The sequence below is a fragment of the Solanum tuberosum genome, unplaced genomic scaffold (genome assembly GCF_000226075.1).
Source record: "Solanum tuberosum cultivar DM 1-3 516 R44 unplaced genomic scaffold, SolTub_3.0 scf00219, whole genome shotgun sequence".
Taxonomy (NCBI): domain Eukaryota; kingdom Viridiplantae; phylum Streptophyta; class Magnoliopsida; order Solanales; family Solanaceae; genus Solanum; species Solanum tuberosum.
In genome coordinates this window covers 1,033,601-1,057,790 of record NW_006239145.1, presented here as the reverse complement: position 1 = coordinate 1,057,790, position 24,190 = coordinate 1,033,601, and the positions used below count along the sequence as shown (strand labels likewise).

General features: G+C 32.4%; 3 protein-coding genes across 4 annotated transcripts in view; 1 reads left to right on the top strand and 2 right to left on the bottom strand.

Annotated features, from left to right (window-relative positions):
- Positions 1 to 7,590: 7,590 nt before the first annotated feature.
- LOC102587411 (MLO-like protein 6) lies at positions 7,591 to 13,892 on the bottom strand. Its single transcript, XM_006356426.2, has 15 exons — positions 13,658 to 13,892; positions 12,340 to 12,397; positions 12,101 to 12,255; positions 11,171 to 11,287; positions 10,811 to 10,871; positions 10,467 to 10,555; positions 10,276 to 10,350; positions 10,053 to 10,147; positions 9,644 to 9,693; positions 9,218 to 9,258; positions 8,936 to 9,109; positions 8,709 to 8,744; positions 8,554 to 8,621; positions 8,264 to 8,324; positions 7,591 to 8,126 (listed from the first exon to the last, which is right to left on the bottom strand). Exons 1-15 carry the CDS (start codon positions 13,793 to 13,795, stop codon positions 7,791 to 7,793), a joined length of 1,554 nt encoding a protein of 517 aa, XP_006356488.1. The 5' UTR covers positions 13,796 to 13,892; the 3' UTR covers positions 7,591 to 7,790.
- A 1,977-nt stretch (positions 13,893 to 15,869) lies between these two features.
- Positions 15,870 to 17,799, bottom strand: LOC102583002 (probable RNA-binding protein EIF1AD). Its single transcript, XM_006356419.2, has 4 exons — positions 17,604 to 17,799; positions 17,451 to 17,526; positions 17,186 to 17,312; positions 15,870 to 16,361 (listed from the first exon to the last, which is right to left on the bottom strand). The coding sequence occupies exons 1-4, from the start codon at positions 17,715 to 17,717 to the stop codon at positions 16,169 to 16,171; spliced, it is 510 nt and encodes a 169-aa protein (XP_006356481.1). The 5' UTR covers positions 17,718 to 17,799; the 3' UTR covers positions 15,870 to 16,168.
- A 75-nt stretch (positions 17,800 to 17,874) lies between these two features.
- Positions 17,875 to 24,190, top strand: part of LOC102582668 (E3 ubiquitin-protein ligase SHPRH) — a 31,053-nt gene continuing 24,737 nt past the window's right edge. The window contains exons 1-6 of one of the 2 annotated variants that reach the window (XM_015312898.1): positions 17,882 to 17,936; positions 18,109 to 18,989; positions 19,081 to 19,287; positions 19,839 to 19,900; positions 21,077 to 21,566; positions 23,243 to 23,443. In XM_015312898.1, coding sequence (XP_015168384.1) covers positions 18,193 to 18,989; positions 19,081 to 19,287; positions 19,839 to 19,900; positions 21,077 to 21,566; positions 23,243 to 23,443 — 1,757 coding nt within the window. In that variant the 5' untranslated portion in view covers positions 17,882 to 17,936; positions 18,109 to 18,192. Of the gene's footprint in view, positions 18,990 to 19,080; positions 19,288 to 19,838; positions 19,901 to 21,076; positions 21,567 to 23,242; positions 23,444 to 24,190 lie in introns of both variants that reach the window. The other variant, XM_015312899.1, reaches the window with a different exon arrangement.

The following is a 24,190-nucleotide window of genomic DNA, read 5'->3' as shown; positions in this document are numbered from 1 at the left end:
ATTGGTGGAAGAGTATCTGCATTCGTTTCTTTGAGATTTTCAAAGGGTTAGACAAACATTTGTTTGCACATAATATATATTCATATAAGCATTGATATAAAATAAAATAGTCAATAAATATTTACCCAATAGCAATTTGATGGCAGTTCGAGCAGCTAAATGCTCTGCCAATTTCTTGTTCCCGGCTTCTTCACCTATATAAGTTTTACCACCAAAAGCAAGGTGGCAAATAAAAACTAGACTTTGCCCTTTTGCCTGAGATATCATATTATATGTAGGCTTCATTTTCTTGTTGATGGCAAATTCATTTAGAATAGATTTGCATAAGGTAGGGTCCTTTAAAAAAACAAAACACAAAAAAGTAGTAAAGTTTGAGCAAAAACGAATTTTTAGCGCACTATTAAAAAAAGTGTAAGCAAGTATAGAGTGAGTACCTCGTAAAGAAACAGAAAAGATTCAACTTCAGTTTCTTCATGAAAAATGGATTCACAAGCAATTTTTGCAACTTCTTGCTCAGCTTGCTTTTTTGTTGAATGTGTCAACTTGGATGTGTATTCAACACCATCCACCAACACTTTAGCTCTATGCTTTGGGAAGTTTTCAGAACCTTCATTAAAAGATTGGTAAATTAGGAGCCTTTTCCCAACTTTTTGTGTGTACTCTTGTAGTTGATTTTTGTATATCGTAGCAACTGAAAAGAAATTGACTATATTATTATACTATAATAACAAACTCAATACACAAAAAAAAAACATTAAAAACATGAATGAAGTAAGTAAATAAGATTTCAATTTTATTTGTATATATTATATGTTGACTCCCATTACACCTAATTTTCATATCCACATTCTCACCCCATGCACATATCATACTATTACTATAACAACACAACATATTATAAATAATTCAAGTCAGAATTAGAAAATAGAAAGTAAAGATGAAACAAATTCCAACTAAGAGCCTATTTGACATTGTTGTTAGGAGGCTAAAAATACTTATTTTTGTAAAGGATAAATGTACTTTGACTCTTACTAGAATAAATAATTAGAAGTATTATATATCTATATATCCTTTCTTTTGTGTATTCTAGTATTGTTAGGAGACTTGTCTCATCAGGAACCTTAGTGCCACATATTTGACTTCAAATCCAATCTTCCACTTACGCACAAAGCACATGGAAATAGATTTTGATTTTTTCTTGAGAAGGTCTGAGACAAGACTCTTATAATTAAGTATATCAGCTCTCATGATCAGGTAGCTTATCTCCTCACTAAAGCTCTACCAAAATATTCTGCTCAACTTGAGGGGCATGTAAAGGATAATTGTGCTTGTAACATCTAGCCTTACAAAGAGCTAATTTTAGAAAGTGCTAAATTGGAAATAGCTAATTCTGAATTTCAAGTTATGCTTAAGTTGTGAGTTTTGGGTCAACTTCAAACGACCATAACTTTCAGTACAAGATGAGTTAGGTGGCCCATAAGATATCAAATGAAAGGTCTTGAAATCCTCTTTCCAACGCCACCGAGTTCTCTAAATTTCGAGTTCGGATGAGAGAGATATGCCCATTTGAAATCCACTTATCCAGTTAAGGAAAGTTACCCGAATTAATGAAGGGTATTTTGGTCTTTTTCTTACCCCTTCAGATTAAAATCAAATTAGTAAATATTTTGGGGTCAAATCTGGTTTGGGTCAGTTTTAGAAATACTAAAGTACACTTTGGGTTTTAGAAGAGAGTTTAAGAGGAAAAAAAGAGAAAGGGAAGAATGATCGAGATTTCTAGCGAAATCGAGGATTTGTTTAGCCAAATCGAGGTATGTAAGTTTCCATAGTGTTGGGTTCATTCACCCACACGCCAATCATGTTTTACATTATCGAATTCATCCCCTAGAGATTGAGAAATTAAGTTCTTGATGACTTTCTTGAAGAGTTGTTATTCGTTCTTGAATCTTGATGTTTGGTTGAGTTCTTGAGGCGAAGATTTTGTTAAGGGGTTGAGTATATTGATAGTTTTTGAGTGAGTTTCGCTAAAATTGTGATGGGTTATAGGAATTCGAGAGTTTTTACCTTAGAATTTCAATGGGTATGAGTTGAATCGGGTTTGGGAGAAGAAGAAAAGATCGGGCAGAAATTGGCGCCCAAGTTCGCGTCGCGGACTTGCTCCCCTAGAGAGAAATTTCTCTCTCTGCGTCGCGGAGAGAATGCGGACTCCACTGTTTCAAAAATTATTTCGCGACCAAATATTATAATTCATCACCGCGTCGCGGACTTGCTCCCCAGACAGTGTTTCTCGACTGGTTCTCATGATTAACTATCTAAAACTCATTTAATCATCACGATATCCTTCATATCACAAATCATAACCCTTGAATTCATAATTCAAATTCAAGGTAGAGTTAAGAGTCAAGTTTTGAGAGTTCATTAGAGTCATTTTGAGAAGTCTTTTACATTGTTTTAAAACTTGTTTTAAAACTTGTTTTAAGACTTGAGCACTTGAGTTTGAGAAATAATAGAGTTGAGTTCATTTTCTTTAATATGATATATGGGAACTAAGTATTCCCAAGAGTAAATGTTTTAACATTTAAGATGAAAGGAATCACCGATTTCCAAAAGAGTTTTTGAGTAGTTTTGAGTACCAGCTCTTTTAAGAGAAAGATTTTTGATTAATAATCTCAAACCACAGAAAGAGTTATAACATATGAGCTAGTTACATTTTGGGAGTAGTATTGAGCACCGATTTGGGAATGAGTTCAGATAACTCAAAGTCCTCATAAACCATGTAGCCAACGTGGGTAGAAAGGGTTATACTTTTTAGATGATTCCTTAATGCTTTTTTAGCATAGACTAGTGGATCCACTTAATAGTTAGGTTCTATACCCCGGCAAAGTATAGGACAGTTCTGACAACGTGGGCTAGACGTTGTATCATTACATAGCTCATAGTGATGGTTGTCAATTAGAGAATCTCCCACGGAGTTATTTTGTATTCTTGTATACAAACTGAGTTATATTGTATTTTCTAATACACAGAATTATTGTCTACTATTTTAAAAGCTTTTCATTATAATGCATCTTTACTACTCCTTTATATTGAAATGAGTTGAGTAAGTTTGAGTATCCCTGAGTTGAGTTGAGATGAGGTAAGTTGTTTCTTCAGTTCCAGTTCAAGCTTATGTCTTGTTTAGATTTCCCCTTGCATGCTCGTACATTTTATGTACTGACGTCATTTGGCCTGCATCTTTTATGATACAGATACAGGTAACCAGGATCAGCATCCAACGCTTCGTTGATCCAGTTGAGTTCTAGAGTTGATGGTGAGCCTCCTTGCTTTCATAGGATCCCTTATTTACTTTCAGTATTTCAGTTGTTAGGATGATCAGGGGTCTTGTCCCGACATCCCTTATAATATTAGAGGCTTCATAGATAGATAGACATAGTTCATGAGTCTTTTCATTTTCAGTTGTTTATGTTGAGACTTGAGTTGCCTCTTTGGCTAGTTGAATGTTATTTCTAAAATGTTCTGAGTTTACTTTTAAACAATTGAGTAAAGCTTTCATTTGAGTTCTTATTATTTAAGAGTAAGTCTTCCGCTAAGAGTTAAGCCAAGCCAAGGGTTCGCTTGGGGCCAACAATGGTTCTCGAGTGCCAGTCGCGTCCAAGGTGTAGGCTCGGGGTGTGACAGTACTTTGACTATAACTAGGATAGATAACTAAAAGTATTATATATCTGTGTATCCTTTCTCTTTGTATATTCTAGTAGTGTTAGGTTGCTTAACTCCTCAGGAACCTCTTGTATAAATATTAATTTTTATCTTCAATGAGAAACAAAGAAGAAACGTGTATTTCAATTATAAGAAAACAGTACTGTTTTTGAAAAATCAATATGTTTTGGTCAATTTATCTATGTATCGCCAATTTTTTTTTGAAATCCTACTTTTGAAATATTTGAGATTTTAAATTAAAATTAATATTTTATTATCATTTCACATTTAAAAAAAAAAATTGATTTCAATTTTGAGCTTCAAATTCTCTAACCAACACGTACTAACTTGGATTATGTGATTTGGTGTCGTTAGCAATTCATCTCATTTAATAGAGTCAACAACTAATTCATTTTATCAAATTCAATTAATTTTGCATTTAAACCGCATTTAATTGTTAGATTCATTAATTTGTTAAGTCCATTTATTTTTGGATTAATTACAGAAATTCCACATTTTAGTTTACTTATTACCATTATCCCCTATAAGTTTTACAAATCTCCAAAATCCCTCATTTTCACGCATCAGATTAGTGTATCTCGCGCATCAGATTAATGTATCAGCGCTTATATTATTGTATCCGTTTGAGGAATTTCTGTAATTATAAACTTTTAAGGGATAAATTGTAATTTTGCCTTAAAAGTATGTGATTTCTGTAATTTGCCCTTTATTTTTCCAAAGTATCATCTATCTTTTTTCTCCCATTCTTGAATTAATGCAATCAACTATATCTATGTATAAAAAAAATTATATTTGTATATATAAAAAAGAATAATACATTTATTATCAAATTGTATTTTCTTTAATTGTTATATATTGATATGATCAATTTAGTTATGTATCACAAATAAAGAGTTTTATTTGTGTGTCAGAAAAAAAAAAAAAAGATAAAATTATCTCTAGACTCTTCTATGACTTAAAAAATAATGATATAAATATGAACAGAAATATATGTGTATTATTTTAGAGATGATACGATATTCAAACACTATATTAATGTGTTTTTCATTTGAGTATCACAAAAAAAGTGATACATATTGTATCACTGTATTTCTTTAAGGATGATACAATGTGTATTTGGGTATGTATGTTTTAGTTTCAAAGTTAATATGTGTATTTATGTGCGAGATTGTGAGAGACAGGAGAGCGGCGAGCGAGATTGAATCGTGTATATGTGTATTTCAATTCCAATTTAGATACAAGTTATATTTAAGATATGATTTGCTCACCTTTCTTCTATACATCTCTCGATCTCACTTGTCTTTCATCTTTAACTCCCTCGATCTCGCACATATTCATTCTCTCTAAAACAATTGCTATGAATTATGATTAGACACACTGTATCTATTATGTATAACTATGATCTCAACTATAAATTTATGAAAATTCCTCAAAATTTACCATCATCACATAAAAAACAATTCATTCATATGTGTTTGTGTGCATTCAAGAACACATAGGTTTTAAATTGCATTCAAATTTTCTTTTTTTACTTACTTTATTAAAAGACAATATATTTATCAAAACAAAATACTACCAAATTTATAAAAAGTTTATATGAAGTAAGTATTAAATTAATTAAACACACAACTACAATAAGATAGATAAAAAATACATGTGATGTATTGAAATACGCGAAAAAATGTGTGCGCCTTTATTCTCCATAGCAATGTTTAACTTGTGATAGAGTAGGTTGAGTTTTTCTCTCCTTTTGCTTGTAACGGCGGATATCTTATAAAAAAATGTCTTGTGTTAAATCAAGAGAGAAAACCTAGATTGTATTTATATGTGTATAAGCGTTATCCTAGTGAGTCTGATCCTTGTTATGGGCTTATTAGTCTCCAACAGACCTATATTATTGTAAGCCCTTGCCTATCTGAGAAATAACACAGGCCCATTAAGGAATCCAACATATACTATGTGATATGTGTCTTGTCCGTCGACTATTAAAATTTAGCCCATTTTTAAAAATATAAAAGAATAAATTAATGTTAAGTTCACATTAATAAAATAATGGAAAAATTATGCAGAATAGAAAACATTTAGCCTATAGTAGGTGCTATAGCTACAGTTTAAGAAAATTGTAATTCGTGGCTACAATATTCCTAATTCTTGCTATTCGTCTGATTTGTATAATTCGTCTGATTTGTATAAATTCAGAATTTGTATAATTCGGTGTCTGATTGTATAAATTCAAAATTTTGTATATGCATACTCTAGCTATTTGTATATGACTTATGAAACATTCATTAAAATTACCCTATTTGTATTGGCAAGCGAAATAAATAGATGGAGTTTTGAAAAATTCCTAAATTTACAAATACATAATTTGTATATACTTACCCTATTTGTATATCCACAAGCGAAATATATAAACCGCAGCCTCCATAGCAAACAAAACTATAACTATGAAGCACAATTATCGAAACTATAGCTATAGAACCTTATTATTATGTCTATTATGTTTGCTATTTCTAAAATTTTCTCTAAAATAATCCCAATTGCAAAAATAAAAGAGACACATGCACTTGTAATAGTCTTACAATCAGAGAGAAGTTTAAATCAAATCAACCAAATAAAAAAATAAGTGTTTTTTTAAATTTCAGATTTAATAAATTATTTATAAAAAATAACGATGTTTGATGAAAAATTTAATAAAATTTGACTCGTCTATACATTTTCAAATGAATTTTCAACATCTGTAATATTATTGGCGAATTTTCAACAGACTTTCTATTGATTTTGTTAAAAACATTGATCAAAAATTTGAATTATTGAATAATAAGACAAATATAGATACTTTATCTCAGTACGAAATTGAATAATACAAGGAATATTTAACTTGTATAAAAATGTTAATTTCATCTAAGAATTACTTATTATAAATAGAATCACAAATTTGACTAGATGCATCTCATTTAAAGGCTCGTAGAGATGCAAACAATGTTACTCTCCTTTTGAATTATTCTCTTTACCTTGATGCTTGAGAGTTATGTATCGTGATCATCATAAACTTCCACTATAATGTATTGTTTTTTTATTTAATTTTTTAACAAAAAATTGAGAAACAATCGTTTCATTATTAGCTATAAAATTATATTAAAAAAATAAAGAGCTTCACAATCAAATAAAAAATGAAGAATCGAACGATTCGGGCGTTTGGGGTTTTGACTTTTGTGTGTGTGTGTGGGGGGGTCAATACATGGCTCATTAATTTGTGATGATTACATACATATTAAATAAAAATAGTAATTTCTTCATTTCAATTTATACAATACTAGTGTAGTTATCCGCACTTCACGTGGAATTAAATATATTTTTTGAATAATTAATCATTAATTAACTAATTTTTATAAGCAGGGTATAAAACAAACAATACAAATCAAGTCTGATCTCGATATTGTCTTTTCAAAAAATTGCTAAAAAGATATTTTCAAACTATAATTTCCGCTTAACATTGCCAACAAAAAGAAGAAAATCATAAAAAGTTAATATGAAAAGTTCCAGTAAATTAATCATCGTAGTTTCTTATTTAATTCAATGAATTTTATAACAATGATATTAGTTTAACATTAAATATAATTGATTGCAAATTACATGACTTTATTCATATGTAAACAACTTAATTTGTAATACAGATAATCAAAAATATATCTGTAACATATAAAAGTAAGAAAATACTTTAATTATGTTTGAACATAGTTGGTGCAAGCTAGAGGAACCACCCATGAAATTAGGGTTCGAATCCAGAGCACCTATTTTACTATTTTTGATAATATTTTTAATCTGAATCGACCTTTTAACATAACAACCAACCTACCGTTATTCTTATTTCTTAATACAATATATGGCAAGTCCATAAATGTTCTAACAATATATACACACTTCGTGCTTCATAGCTCAGTTCCCACGTACAATTATACAAAGATAAAGATTTCAATTACTCTTAAGGTATACACGTACAAGAACTAAACTAGATTGATCATGTCTTCACTACTTAACCATATACATACATGAATCGGACCCTAACAAGTTCAATTTAATTTGTTTTCAAGTGATAAATCATTCAAGGTAATCTCAATTTCAGATTGTTCATCACTTCCAGCATCAAATATTTGCCTAGAACTCGATTCTGGATTACCTCCACTCCTCCTCCGCGAAGAATTAGGTGATGGAGGATATAATTGTCCATGTTTTTGTTGAACTGGGAAGGAACCTCCACGCAATGGTGACGCTGCCCTGCTTCTCACTGGACTCACATTTTCCGATGGACGCCCATTTTTTGCCCGTTGCTTCGCTGTCTGATGCCATGTCCGTATCGCGGATGCCACGTTGTCACCAAAGATAACTGGTTTCATTGTTGATCCCATCTGCAAAATTTTACAATAAATTAAATATAGTCATTTTTTTCGTTGATGTAAAAAAAATGTTACATTATCAGTATGTATAACTTAAATATTCCTAATCATATATCCATAGATCGAGGAGAGATGAAGAGAATATATACCTGAGTAACCAACGCATATAGGGGGAGTGTCACGTAGCTACAAAGAACTTGAATGAGAGCCCTAATTATAACAACATCAAAATCCACCAATAAATTAAATATGCTCTTTAATATAATTACCACAAAAATAGAGGAAATATAGGACAAAGAGGTAGTAATAATTTATACAATTTGAGTTATAAAGAAGTATCACAATGGAAAATTGACATTAAAATATTACTAAAAAAGAAAATGAATCATTCTTTTTTAAACAGACTTAAAAGGAAAATAAATCATTCTTAAAGGCTCACCCCATGGTAAGTGTTATGGCTATGTCTGTTGCATTCTTGTGGAAGCAAGATGGTACATTAAATTTCCACTGCATAAAAAAGAAGATGATGATGATACATATATAATGAATATGTGCATTTTAGTACTAGTTAAAATCCAATAATTAACTACTTACCCAGCTCCAAGCAAAGAAAGCAAGTTGATATGCATTCTGGAAAACCAAACAAAGTAAGTACTCCGTAATTATTAGACAAACATATTTTCATCAAATTCTCAATAATGAATGAAGAATTCGGGATTTGAAGTTGAAATTTGTACAAATCGATTTCATAAACACACGTTGATTTCAAATCAAAAACTTTAAATTGGGGTCCATTAATTAGTAGTATAATTAATTAATACCTGAAAGAGAACAAAGTGAATGAAGAAGAGCAAAAGAGCAGGGCGATTAAACCAGAAAAGATCATCCCCTGGTTCAACTAATGGTGTCCCTTTAACAATCTCTCCTCTTTCTTGAATCCTTAATCCCATTTTTGTTATAATTACTTGTAATTTTGTGCCCACCAGTAATATAATCTGCAAAATTTACTTTAATTAGATAATGAAACACATCAATTGTAGAATGAGAAAATTTAAATATAAGAATAGAAAAATATATCTATGTGGTACTCTGAGTTGACTTACAATTAAAGGAATGAATGGCAGCCAATAGTATGAATACCAACCTGAAGCACAAATCTATTTAGTAACAATTGAAATGTATGATCCAATTTTGGGTGGTTAAGTTATGCACATATTAAATCGTGCCTAATTAATAATAGCATATTTGATAGTTGGTTGAAAAGTAATGTGTAAAATTATTACAGTGTTTGGTTTGCAATTTAGTAACTTTTATAGCTAATACGTACATATATAAGTTATGAGAGAATCTACATATTATTTTAAGCATGATAGAAGGTGAAATAATTAAACCCTGCATTACTAGCTAATACATACATGACTTTAACCAGCTACCAAACGATACGATATGAATGAGTCAAAATCGATCATTTTTGTTCCACTCATTTGATTAATTAAGTTCGTCCAAACAACTATGCTAATGTAGCTTACCATTGGTAGTTGTGAGAAAGTAGAGCACTGCAAACATCCATAACACTGGACTGCCACATACAAGAGGGTGAAATTCTCAATAATATATATACCTTTTTTTTACTATTTGAAGAGAAAAGGGATAATTAATAAGATAGCACTTCCGTCTCAATTTATATGATATCGTTTGGACTTCGGAAGTTAAATTCTTTATTTTGATAATAAAATTTGATATATAATTTTTTTAAAAATAATTTACATATTTAGAAACTACATAAGTCTTTTAAGAGTTAAAAATTTTAAAATATTTAAAAGGCATACAAATATATCGTAATTTTTTTTGTTTGACTTTTGAAATCTAAACTATATCATATAAATTGAACGAAGGGAGGGAATAGTAATTACGTATGAGAATAATGGTTTAACTAACCTTATTCCCACGACGTCTGTAAAATCTTCTTCAAGTGCTCTATTAATATACAACTGAAAATCGAAATTCTTTTCTTGCTGAGGTGCTAAATGTGCCTGAAATGCAAAATAATATTACAAGTCATCATCAATATCAAGTTAATTATCATTTCCCACTAGCTAAATTTTTCCATTTTAATTTAAAATAATAATAATAATAATAATTTAAGTTGCACCAAAATTACCATTGCAAAGCCATGTCTAAGGGTAAGATAGTCTACTTTTTCAACCGATGCATAGAATTGTCTGAAGAAACAAACCTGGAACAAATTAACCATAATCCCATTAATAAAATAATAAACTTTTTTTATAAAAAAAATAATTAAATTGTATAGCTTTTAAATTGTAGGAAATAAAAACGAAAAATAGATCATACTATCCAGAGAAGAATTGGAGAGTTGCTCCAGAAATGCAAATGTTTACGTCCAAATGATGTTTCTCTTGTAAATCTAAATCTCTCCGGATCTGCAACAAACAAACAAAAAAAAGAATATTATGATTTTTTTCTCTCTTTTAATTAATTTGTATATGTTATGAGCTTACCTATAAAAAAATGAAGTGAAAAAGTGAAAATAGTTTTTAAGTATATATAATGTTGGTCGTTGGAAGTTGGAACTATAAAATAATTGAACACAAAAAAAGTTAATTAGAATAATTTGTTTGTATAAGTAATTTTAATTAATTATTAACAAGAACATTGCTCTGATCCATAAAACTAACCGTTATAGAATTGGTACTCAATTGTTTTAGATTCATCCTCCCAAGCTCTCCATGTCCTCATCTGCATTTCAATGTACACAAATCATAAATTACAGTCTACTTAGACTTCTTTTTTTAACATAATTTTAATTTCAGTTTTCCACGTGATATGTTTAAGGTCACAAAATTTAAAGACATTTTGGTACATTTGATATAACTTTAATTTAGAATCATAAAATTAAAAAGTTTTCTTTATTATCTTAAATTTCGTGTCAAGTCAAACTAAATCATTTTTTTTTCTTTTCTTTTTTTAAGAGAGGGAGTACTTGGGATAATTATTATATAAAAGAAATATTAAATACTTCTATCTTAAGAAGTTACCCTAAGTTTGCCAATTCCCAAAGTTGTAATACAATACAACACATGTGCAACTGCTAACACAAAGATAAAAATGTGGAGTTGGTGAATTGCATATTTTGAAGCAAATTGGAGTTTCCCCTGCATTTCAATCACGATAAAACCCAAGTTAGCAACATATTTATCCTATGGTCATATCAGATCAGTCACAACTATAGTCATTCAGCTTTAATAAAACAAGGAATCATTATCGCTCGTATGACATTCACTAATTTGGGATCTGATTAATTTAAATTTACGTTAGTAGATATCAGATGTCTTAGAACTCGAGTCATTATTCCTCTATTGAAAGGGAAAATACACTCTATCTTGATGTTCAAAGTAGAAAAAAGTTTTTATCAATATACTTAAGACATTTCTCATGGTTCATTTTACTCATAAACATTTGATCTTTACCCATAATAGAAGTAAAATTATAAATTATTTTGCTTGTTAAGATAACTATATATACTTTGTCCATTACAATAGTAAGTAAAAAAATATCAATTTTTGTTATAGTAAAGTGATTGAACTTTATCCATTATAAAAGCGTGAAATCATAAAACTTCACCAATTATAACGATAAAGTCATCTTAATGGTAAGTTTTGTCATTATTGTATATAATAACATAAAGTTTAGTAATTTATTTTATTATTATAGAGGCTTTATTATGACAATGGATAAAGTTTACTTATTTTGTTATAACAAATAATTCCTTAATTTTATTGTTATAAATATTAGTAAAATTTACTAAATGTAAGTGTATAAACCTAGTTCCGACCAGAAGGGTTGCTTATATATATAATAAATATCCTCTATCTCTAATCTGAGATTGTGAGTTTGAGTCATCAAGAAAACACAAAAAGGTTCGAACTAAACTATCGAATTCTCCGAAAGTGATTCAAAGAATATACCTTAATTCTACATGGATCAAGATATTGGTCATCAATATGTTTGTTTATGTCACATGGATGCCAAGAGCGTCCAACACTCCTAGGGATACATATCTTAGACACAGGATCCTGTACAACCGTCAAGAATAATGATATGAACCCCAATAACATAAGTTCTGCACCACCACAAATACAAAATAAAATTATTATTAGTCCAAAAAATTAATGATTTTCTAATGAAAAAACAAAATTTCTCTTACCTGACTTGATCTTCTCAAGTGCTTCATATAGTGGTCTCTTTTGTTTCTTCCATAACCACTATAAAAACATTAAGAATATATAAAAATGCCAGCCATATGATATTTGTCGAGAAAGAGAGGGTGACAACACTTTTATTGAATATACAAGCACCACCGTAACCTTAGGTCTTAATATCATATCTCTAAGAACCGAGGGTTCATTTGATAGAGTATATAAGAATAATGCTACATATAATGTATTAATAATGCTTGTATTAACAATGCATGTATTAGTTATGCTTGCATTAATTATACATATATTATTTGAATGCATTGTTCGATTTGATGCATTAAAAATAACATGCATTGCATAAAAAAATTATTTACAAAGATACCCTCCATTATCATGGGGGAAAAGATGTAAAAAGAAGTTTTGAGGGGCAATTGGATTTTTAATCGTGCTAATACATGCGTTAAAACTATTGCATTGCTAATACCTAGAAATCCATGGTATTAACAATACACGTCTTAACACACAATAGAGTGTATAACTAATACAAACATTAGTTATACATAGATTAGAAAAGAGTACCAAACAAGGTACTAGTAATACACAAGGCTAATACGTGCATTATTTTTTTTAATACACTCTACCAAACCCACCAAATCATTAAACCTGGCGGCTGCTCGCTCTTTGATCAGTGATTCACCGGCCACGAGCCTTATAATCTAATCACTTTATTACTTGTGACTACGTGTACTTGCATATGTGTTAGGAGATAACAAATTCTTGACGTCGTTGACAGAGACTTAAAGTATTGGCAAATTCAAGATATTTTTTTCTATTATTCTATTTTACGTTCTGTAATATTGTCTTATAGTATTTATATATTTGCATTTTTTATGTCAAGTTAGATTAAAAAAATTATAAAAAAATGTTTTTAAAAAATGATGGACCCATAGCCCCAATCCGCTGCCCACATAAAACTGGGTTGACTATTTTAAGGCCTATCAACATCTAAATAGTGAGCTGGTCCAATTAGCTCGTCAAATTCCAAAGCCAAGGTATAAGCTGAGATAAGTTAGCTCATATTGGCAATTCTATTTGTAAGTATAATATTATACTATATTTACCTAAAATAAAATTGCATGTAGACGTTTTTAAGTTTTGCCCCTTGCTACTTCTCCTCTTAAACATTTTGGTCCCTCTCCTCCTAAAAATTTGTCTTGTTTTTCTCTCTGATAGCATGCATGGACTTGTATAAACATCATGAAAATGCAACATATTGCGTGATTCAACCATATATACAAATATGAAAGGTAAATGATCAATGTTTACCTCTCCAAGATGATGAATAAGTTGTTCAATGAAAAGGGAGATGATAACTAATACAAAGCAAACCATGGCTACAGCCCATGTTGGTGTCTCGTCTAGAGGACGTTCATCACACGTTGTAATACAGCTCGTGCTTGCCATTATATGCTTCAATATCAATTGCTTACTCTTTCAGATAGGAATACAACCTCTTTTTTTTTAATGACAAGGGAAATTTATGAGAGACTTCTTTCGGGAAAAAAATAAGGCTTTATATTTGTATGTATGTATATATAAGCTATGGTATATATTTGTATTTATAGAGAAAACATATTGACGACTTTTCAAAACTTGAGTCAATTTAAAGAAGCTACTACTCATATATTATAACATGTAAAAGTGTTCTTCAACATTTTAACTTTATGAGTTCTAAATTTTATAACGATAATTTTAAGTGTTATTAGTTAAGTTTTATATTTAATATTATTTGTGCATATTTAATAAACTTTTTAATATAAATATATTATTTAAATAAATATACTGATTTCAAGCAAATTTGTACCCGAACTTGTAGCTCCGACTTGATTACAACCAGTCAACCACTGGAGATAAGTTTACGCAAATATATATCTTTCAACATAGAAAAATACTTAAGGTAATTACTCGTATATTTTCTAGCAAGTATGGAAGAGAAAAGTCATAGTAAAATCAGCTGAGTCATGACTAAACTTGTATATAAAAACAAAAAAAATAACATTCAATATGGTTTTGTCGTTATTAACATATGACATTTTGTGATGTAACATATTTGTATCGTGTCCAACAGTAAGAAGTGGATGGTAGATAATAGATATCAAATACTCCAATAGCTTATTAGTTTGAAAATTCACAAGGGAGATTAGTCTTTGGCAGTATTATATATTGACAGATGGCAAGCTTATAAGAATACGTAATTGACCATTTTCATCTTAATTTGGATTGATTAATGACCACAAAATTTTGGTTTTACGTGTCTACACACGCAATGATTTATTTTTGTAGAAAACTAGAAATCTATGATGTTTGTTTCATAAGGTATTGTATTGTGTTATATAGCATTATATTATTTTAATAAATACATGCAATATTTAGATCGATTGTATGTCACTATATAATATCACATATTCATAATTTGAATGATAAATTTATAAGAAAAATATGGTACAATATAGAGCTACTATGAAGTAGAATAAAAGATGAAATATGAGGACAAAATGAGATGTAAATATTAAAGTAACAACGTGATCACATCAAATTGGTCGTTACATAAAATGAGTCTTTTCGTCGTTATCTATTCATGAATTTAAACAATACGATACAATAGAATTTAAGTAACAATTAAAATAAATATTGTATTTAAACTAACAAAATAATACAATACAATACAACGGTAACAACCATCCAAACAAGGTGTTAAAGAAGTAGCTTTAACAGCCTTTTGATATTAACTTTAACGATGATCAATGAAAACATACAAAAATTTAGTTTGAATTTATTCAAAAACAATGTAAACTTAAATAAGGTGAAACTTTTTGTTTATATATTATGATAAATATCTTGTAACAGTGTTAGTGGAAGATTTAACGTTTGAATGGAAAAGTCAAAAACAGATACTCTTAAATATCAAATATCCCGAAATAGTTTCAACGCTTGAATCGAAATCTCTAGCTCGTGAAAAGTCTAAAACCTAAAACTAGACTGTTTTACTCTGGCAACTATGACCGTCACGGTCAATGGGCAGCCATTGCTCGAGGCTGCTCAGCCACTTTGACACCCCAACCACCGATACAACCCTTAACAAGAGAGCTCATTATAATTTGAAATAAAAAGTAGGTGGAACAGATGATTATATGTGAACATCTACAGGTAGAGAGTTGTTGAAAAATTCTCCTATGGTTAGCCAAAATAAAAGAACTTAGAAAGTTAATTCCAAAACAATATGAACTGAAAGGTGAGTGTTACATAGGACTGTTAAGCAACGTGTATGTGTGGATTCGTTTCACGTTGCTAGAAGATTATGTAAACACCCATACGAACTAGTCATACCCTATGTGCATGCTGAAGCGAGATCCTTTGTGAAGGCAAAGAGCCTTTGTTCAATAGACCCTCGACTCAAGTAAAACATATCAAAATCAAACATCCCAAGGAAATACAGTAACATATATTGAAGCCCTTGCATCACAAAATTTTATCAACATCAGGCAAAAAAGCTAATCAGACATTAGTATGTGCTCATTCACCTTAATTCACAAGTTAAGTTCCAAACTAAGGCTATGCATAGATTTCAATGTCGAAGAACAACCTATCAAACATAACATTACAGATTTTTGATAAACTAAATGTGAATATCCAGAAGTTCACTCCTTCCAGATATGGGCTTAACATAGAAACTACTCTATATAAGAGACACAATTAATAGCTTTCAAAGAAAGCGATACCTTTACACCTACTTCATCTGCAAAAAAGAAATGATGCCAGGAATGTCCCAAACATGGATCAGGAATCAGTTTCTGAATCAGACTCAGTTTCTGACTCTCCTTGAAAAGGATTTAATCTGTTTGTATTGGCTTCTAATGGAGGGAGTCCATCATCATCACTCGAGTCTTCATTTTCATCCATCTGGGAATTGTGTGATTGCGTATTATCCTGTTTTGAACTCCCTACTGCTGTGGATTTGAAGATCTCTGGCCTGCACAGGAATAACACACAACAAAGAAAATTTCTGAACAGAAACTATTTTGGGGAGGAGAGCAGTAGACAGTAGTATGACCCTTCCTGAGGAGCATTCACCGACAGACTCTTACCAGCCAATTGGACAGCATTGCACAGTGGATTGAAGTCATTACATCTTAGTTAGAGGGATGTCGTGAGGAAGTATGATGTCTCAATTAGGGCCGAACCCACAAAAAACTACCCTCTATTTTGCAAACATTATGTGGGAGAGTATGTAGACCAAAGTATCACTGAAGTTAGCACGTTGAAACATAAATAACAAATTACATGAAATCAACACTACACATACTCGGCGGAGTAGTTACTGAGAGGCTTCATCTGTAAGCTGATTGACATATTATGCTGTAGCAGAAAAACCTACAAACTTGCTAGAAAAAGGTCAAAATCTTCTAAGAGGATGGATGTAAAAAAACACAAAAACTCAAAATGTTGTATATCCCTACAGTCCACATGAGAATTAAAAGTGAAATGTCATGGAAGAAACAAGTATACTACTTTAATCATCACAAGGAGATTATTTCCTGTTTCCATATATCAGTGATTGTTCTTCAATCTCAATTATCTTTGTAAATATGCTAGCTGCAAGTTCAGAAGCTAGAAGCACGTTCACAAACTAGAAATATATTATCCATTTCAATAGAGATTTAACTATAGGCTTATCGAGCAAAATACCCTAGTTTTCCAGTCCAAAACAGATTTTGGAAGAAAAAATCCCCTGACCTTTTCCAAAAACCAAAAAAAAGGCGAAAAAAAATAGATGGTTGAATTTCAAAGTCTCACCATTCTGGTGATTTTTGAAGCACACGAACTTGGTCATAATAGAGAACCTGTGTAACAACACATCCCACTTTTCTACCTGATTCAGTAGCTTCTTCTCTACCACTATCATCAACCACAACAAAATTGCCTATTGATCCAGCAAAAAAAAGAAGATCAAACACAAACGAAACACTTCACGTTAATCTTAACTATTCAACGCCAACAAAATAAATGCATAAAATCAACAACCATGATGAATCATTGGATAGGAAATACCAAATCAAACCTGTTTTTATCCACATGCTCTTTTGAAATTTAGCTGGAAATATTGCTAATGATGTTTCCCCTTTCGCATCTCTTACCTTCACATTCCAAAAAAAAATTAAAAAAATTTGGTAACAACAAAAATTCATACAGAAAACGAAAAACAAGCTCGTACTTGAATAATATTTGAACCTCGAAGGTCCAAAACTTGCATAATACTTTGCCCTTTTTGAAGAGTAAAAAATTCTTCCTCAACAGCCCTCTTCAAATTCTTCCTTCCCCCTCTCATGTTTTCTTCTTCTTCTTCCTCTTTTTCTTTCCCCAATACTTCAAAACCCTAACCTCTGTTTTTTTTTTCTTTCTTTAAACTGTCCCCAAATTTCAAAATGTGAAATGACCTGAATACCCTCATAGGGTATATGTACGTAAACAGATCAATCCAATGTGTCGAATATCCTGGCAGTCCTACAACTCGAAGCTCAACGGTTTGTACTCGCGGGAAATTGAGGTTTTCCTTCTGCCTCTAGTGTTAGTAGAGTAGTTTTTTCAATTCTCTACAGAATTCACCTCGGAAATTGTGTAGCTTATTTCACTTCTATCGGTTTTCCGAGAAACCATTCAAATTATGTACCAATTATTTGTTAGTTCATGTGAGACTCTTGAATTGCTATTATGTACAGGTTCTTGGTTGTTCTAATAAGAATAAAGGATTGATTTTTATCCGTTAGCCGCATTGCACATTGTATATCTTACTTGTTACTGCAATGGGTCGGAGGAAATCTAAGCCAAAACGTTCAGTAGGAATTTTGGAAGGAGAAGTTCCTAAGGGGAAATTAAACGGTAAAACGGATGCTGGAACTGCAGAAAAAGATGAGTCTTTTGCAGTTGATGTGCCATTTTTTGTTGAAATTGATAGGTCTAATTGGTTATCTGACCAACATATGGATATTTCTGAAATTGTTTTATCAGACTTGAATGTTAGTGATGAGTTTGGTAATTATGTATTGGATGAGGAATTTTACCGGGATTCAAGGTATTTATTGAGGTTTAGGGTCAGTAATGTTAATGATCATCTTACTAGGATAAAGTTGGGTCATTGGCCTGTGTTATCTGCTACTGGTATATGTCTGGAAATTGTAGCAAAACAGGAGAAAGAGGGTTTGGAGGAAAAAATTATGTTGGTAGAGGGAAATTTTGATGGACCTGATGAGGGTATATCAGGGCTAGTCCATCTGGCTAGTTTGAAGTTCTTCACATTGAGGCCTGTTATTGTTCCGAGTTGTTTAGCATCTATACGGATAAGGGTCGAGATTTTAAAAAGTGCCTTTGATGCATGCGAGTCACTTCTTGATACATCCAGACAGCTATGGAAAAAGAGCATGATGAATGTGATGGCTTGGCTACGTCCAGAGGTTGTCACAGCAGAGGCTAGATATGGATACCAGGTGGCAGCACCTGCGGATATTGGTCTAGCTTCAGGGCTGGATGAAAGTTCTTCTGCTGCAAGGAAACTTTCTAGGTTTGATGTAGCTAGTTTCTATGAAGCTATTAAGCCATCAAAGTGAGTGATTCTGCTGACATAAGTTTCAATTTATGTTGGATATTATGCAAATTTCCTCATACTTGGCTTGCATTTGTGATGTTTCCTGTAGGGAGGAGCCGATGCTTGATGATGACCTCCCTGGTTTGCTTCCTAAGCTTAGACCTTACCAGCGCCGTGCTGCTTATTGGATGGTGCAGAGGGAGAAAAGAAATTCCGATGGCTCCTTGGAAAGCAAAATAAATCACTTTATTTCTCCTCTATGTATGCCACTGAGTTTAATTGACACCTCTATAACAATATATTACAATCCATTTGGGTATGTTTCTCTCTCTATGATCTACAGAAAATGTTACCATTGGATTCACTGTACTTCTACCATCCTTTGAAGTATTTTTCATCCATGGTTCATCCAGTATGTCCCCTTATGATGAAATGGACACTTCCAACTGTTGGCACTAACTGAATTTGATTTTGCTATCTTGCATTTTATGAATTCAAAAGGTGGATGATCAATTTCTCATCATCTTTTGTTCTTTGGATTGGGATGTGATTGCTATGTACATCCCTAATTCCAGGACAAGTATCCATGTTCCCCCTTCTTTTTTTTTAAAAGATCACATGAATGGTAAAATTCGTCTTCCTGATGGCTTAGGTCATTATTGATTGGTTCTTCTTACTCTTCCTTAAGTACACAATTCTATTGTTCTTAACTCAAAATACAAGGGGTCAAAAATTGAAATAGAACCTTTTCCGATTGAACTGATATCTCTCTTAAATATCTCTTGTGTTAAGTTATATTCTTCATACTTTGTTAACCATCTAAGAAGAATTCTCATTTAATGATCAGTTTCTGATGTTACTTTTCAGTGGAAATGTATCCTTGCGTCCAGAGAGTGCCCCACCAGTTGTTCCTGGTGGTATATTAGCTGGTAAGCAAAATGACTGAATTTTCCAGTCTTTCATCCTTGATCTACCTTTGTATGTTATTGCTTTCAATCCTCAGGGAAGACAATTAAAAATGTGTTGGACACCGTTAAATCTTTAAGATAGATAGGATCATACATTATTTTATCCTCTTTTTTTTTTGGTTTTTTCTTTGTGCTGGTTGATCCTCTGTACATAGTAGGACCTTCTTTAATTCAATTCTTAGTACGGAATAGGAAAAACAAAGAATGGAAATTAAGCAAGGAAGAGAAAAAGGATTGAAAGGTAGACACAAAATGGAATCAAAGGCAACCAAATCTATTAAGAGAATTGACCTCCTAAGAATATCCCAAGGGCACCTAACCTATTAGAAAGACCTATAGGGAATTAGATTCCCAAGCTACCTTTTGTTCCAGATTCAACACAATCAAAAGCTTCAACAAGCTCACAATGGTCTCAAAGAGAATTTAGTATTCAATAATCTAGGTAATCTCCGTCTAAAGGGAGCTTTTCTCCACTATTTATAGCCTAAGCTAATTCAAAAATACACTTAATGAAATAAGGGTCTTCTAGTCTAGAGGCTTGCATTTCAAAAATAACGATTTGCAGTCATAGCTTCTTTCTCCCAACTTTGAGTAGTCTTCCACATGGATCCTTGTTCTTCCTCTTTAGCACGTTCTCGAGCTTCATGCCTTTGTTCCAAGAACCCTCCTAGTCTCCAAGGAAGCGACTCGACGACAAGTCTACGAACTCCTTAGCTCGGCTTCGTGTGTAAGGTTATGATGAAACTCGACTTGCATCATTCTTGGTGATGTTCATTGATGAAATCTTACCTTGTTGATTAAAAAATGTCGATTTAATTTACTATCTTACATGTGATTGCTTTGGATAACAAACATTTCTTTGAAAGAGTTATTTTTTCCTTCATTTTTCTTTTGTATTGAATCAGTTCCCTCGTATTTAGTTACTGTATCACTGAGTTAGGGGATGGATTTCTTGTTTTCTGATATAATTTCCGTATAAGTAATTAGCTTATGCTTTGGATGTTTTATAATATGTGATGTTAGGCAATTCAGGCAAATATTAAGTACCTCAACTGTGAACAGTGCCTTTTGACATTTTACAGTTATTGAAAGCCTTACTTAGCTTTGGTTGCTTCTTCTGTTATTGTTATGTTACAGATGAGATGGGACTGGGAAAGACTGTTGAGCTGCTTGCTTGTATCTTTACACATCAGGTGGCATCATCTTTCATTTGCAATTTTACTGGTGAATTTCTGTGTGATGAGGGTCAGAAGAATAGTCTGAAAAGACTGAAAAGAGAGCGTGTTGAGTGTATATGTGGTTCTGTGAGTGAAAGCATCAGATATAAAGGATTGTGGGTTCAGTGTGATGCTTGTGATGCGTGGCAACATGCAGATTGTGTGGGCTACTCAGCTAACAAGAGATATAAAAAATCCAAAGCAATCTTAACTGAACAGCAGTTAACTGGGAATATGCACAAGCATGCTAAACGCAAAAACGGTGTTAAAATAGTTGAAATGGAAGATGGCTATATCTGCCAGCCGTGCTCAGAACTGATCCAAGCTTGTGTAGCGCCAGTTGCCTCAGGTGCAACTCTTATAGTGTGTCCAGCTCCTATATTGCCTCAGTGGCATGCTGAAATTGTTCGGTATTCATGCTTATCCTTTCATTTTCCTTGTTCCATATCAAACATGTCATTTTCCTTTCATTTCCTCAATATTTCAATATTGTATAGTTCATGAAAGGTATAACTATATATAAACCTGTTGACATAGATGTTACCAACCAAAACATTTCCGTACATGTATGTATTATTTGTCATCAAGAGGAGATATTAGTTATTGCCCTTCTCAATTGGTATTTCTTTAGAAAAAAAATTAATCTCTTGATATAATGTTCAGAGCTCCTTATATTAAAGATTTTAAAGGATTAACGGTATTAAACTCTGATTACTGAATTTAAACCTTGAGGCAGTAGTTTATTGTTGTCTGTGAATCAGTTTGCAGATATGCACTAGTATATGTTTTATCATAAAATTAGTTGTTGTTTTTTATTTTTAGTTGCTTTGTTTCTTTGCATTACTCGACGATATGTTCAGTTAGTGAATAAAACAACCATTTGATATCCATACTCCCTCGACTCAAAAGTGATATTTTACCAGAAATATGACAGAAGCGCAAGCAAAATAATTACTAGACTGTGAAACACAAGCATCACTAGCAACAGATGTATTAGTCTGAGCAACAAAGGCTACTTGCTCCTTCGACATTGAAGGAACTCACTATATTTTCCTTCTGATTATTACAACCCCTAGTTACCAGCAGTGTCAGTCTGTGCAACATGAATATTTTTGGGTGATCAATCATGAAAAGATAATATACTTCATGAGTGTTTCTAAGCTTATTCTGAAAGCTACACTTGGATCGAGATCTTCCAAAAAGACATTCTCCTCATTGATTATCCATAGTTTGAGATGTCTGATTTTCCATTGTCTGAGATGCGAGAACAGAAGAGTCAATTGTTGGTGATGGGTTGGTGATGAGACCACTGTGCCACTAGGTGGCGGAGCAAGGGAAAGTAATCAAGAGAATAGTTCATCAATTGTAGGAACAATAGGACTTGCCAAAGTTTGGTCACACACCAAATAAAGGTCGTTAGGAAGTCCAACAAGTGTAAGAACTAGAAATATCTTCTGCAGTTGCTCATGTTGTTTCTCAACTCTAGCAATAACTGCGTCAACTTTTCAAGTTCCTCCATGACTGCCTATACTTGTCCCAAGTATTAGTAAGTAAACATAAGATATACGAACTGCTTTACCGTTATAAAAAAACAGAAGATATCCTGTCCAAAAAAATTGGAAATAATAGGTCTAAAACTCTTCTAATTAGATGACCGGTTGCTGATATAAGAAAAGTAATCACTCATAAGCATAAATGTCTAGTTGGTCTGATGTGGTTGATGAGTCCACTTTTGTGCTTTAGCTGTCTTGTAGAGAACTCAGTGAAACTTTCTTCCTTTTCCTGTTTCCTTAACTTCTGGAAGTGACCAGGGGAAACTGTGAAAAAAAGGGGCTTTGGTTTCCTTTATCCTATGGTCTTGGCTTGTACAGTCACTTGTTGGTTGACCTTACACTTTTTCCTAATGTGCTCTTCTTCTTATGATGACTAAGAGCAGATTGTTTTTCATGGCAATGTGAAATAGGTTTAGTGTTAGTTTTGTTTCCTTTCTAGGCTACATATGCTAAAACTTAATTCTATTCTTTATTGAATTTTTATTCAAGTTTCTTATCTGGATTGCTTACCCATCATTTCTTCTTATTGCTAGTCATACAAGTCCTGGTGCTATGAAGACATGCATTTATGAAGGAGTGAGGAATAACTCTTTGTCACAAACACCCTTGCCAGATATAAATGAACTTCTCAATGCCAACATCGTTTTGACAACTTATGATGTACTGAAAGAGGACTTATCACACGACTCTGACAGGCATGAAGGTGATCGTAGAGCTCTGAGATTTGAGAAAAGGTATCCTTCAGCCTGAAATTTCCTTTTTCTGTCTTTTGAGTTTGCTTGGATAGAGAGTTGTGTTAAGGTAGAAGTGCTGCTCTTACTGATTTTTATCAGTTCTTAGTGCTGAAATCAAGGCATCATCACAAACTCCTGCATGATGCAACAGCTTAAAAAAATCATACTGGAGTCTAGCTTTGGAAGAGTTACTGGTTCTTCTATTAATTCTAAAGTGTGGTTTATGGATCTACAACCTAGTCACTCCTTACCAGAGTAGAGTCGTCCTTCTCTTTGAGTGATTGAACTCAGTTAGTTCTGTCTGTTTGGTTTTGGAGAGACGTGGTTGTGATGTTGAATGTTGTTGGTTAGTTCCTGAATGTATTTTATTACTATTGTAAAAGTGACGAATGCTTCCCTTGTTTGATTCTTATGCACTATTGTCTGGTGCTTGTCCCCCAGTGCCTATCCATTATTTGCTCTGTGACAACTTCTGAAAAGTATTTTACTGACCTATTGATCAGGTTATTGGTTCTGAAACTGTGTATGGTAGGCATGCTGATTGTATTTTCTTAATTTTGTACATCTCTTTGTTGTTGTTATGGACCTTGGGCATAACTCAACTCCAAAAGCTAGCTGAAGAGGTTAGGATTGCGCAAGCCATATTAAAGAGTCTACCCATCCCCTTATATGACTGATGTGGGACTCTTTACTCCCCCCCCCCCCCCCCCCCCCCCCCCCCCCCCCCCCCGCCCCCCCCCCCCCCCC

What these genes read in the sequence shown, in the direction of transcription:
- LOC102583002 (XM_006356419.2), bottom strand. Translation starts at nt 17,717, where the DNA reads ATGAGAGGGGGAAGGAAGAATTTGAAGAGGGCTGTTGAGGAAGAATTT. An exon ending in GAGGTTCAAATATTATTCAA is followed by an intron (nt 17,527 to 17,603) that starts GTACGAGCTTGT and finishes TGGAATGTGAAG; the next exon opens with GTAAGAGATGCGAAAGGGGA. An exon ending in CTTCAAAAATCACCAGAATG is followed by an intron (nt 16,362 to 17,185) that starts GTGAGACTTTGA and finishes ATTCCTGTGCAG; the next exon opens with GCCAGAGATCTTCAAATCCA.
- LOC102587411 (XM_006356426.2), bottom strand. Translation starts at nt 13,795, where the DNA reads ATGGCAAGCACGAGCTGTATTACAACGTGTGATGAACGTCCTCTAGAC. An exon ending in TTGATCCATGTAGAATTAAG is followed by an intron (nt 11,288 to 12,100) that starts GTATATTCTTTG and finishes ATTGAAATGCAG; the next exon opens with GGGAAACTCCAATTTGCTTC. An exon ending in TATATGCGTTGGTTACTCAG is followed by an intron (nt 8,127 to 8,263) that starts GTATATATTCTC and finishes AAAATTTTGCAG; the next exon opens with ATGGGATCAACAATGAAACC.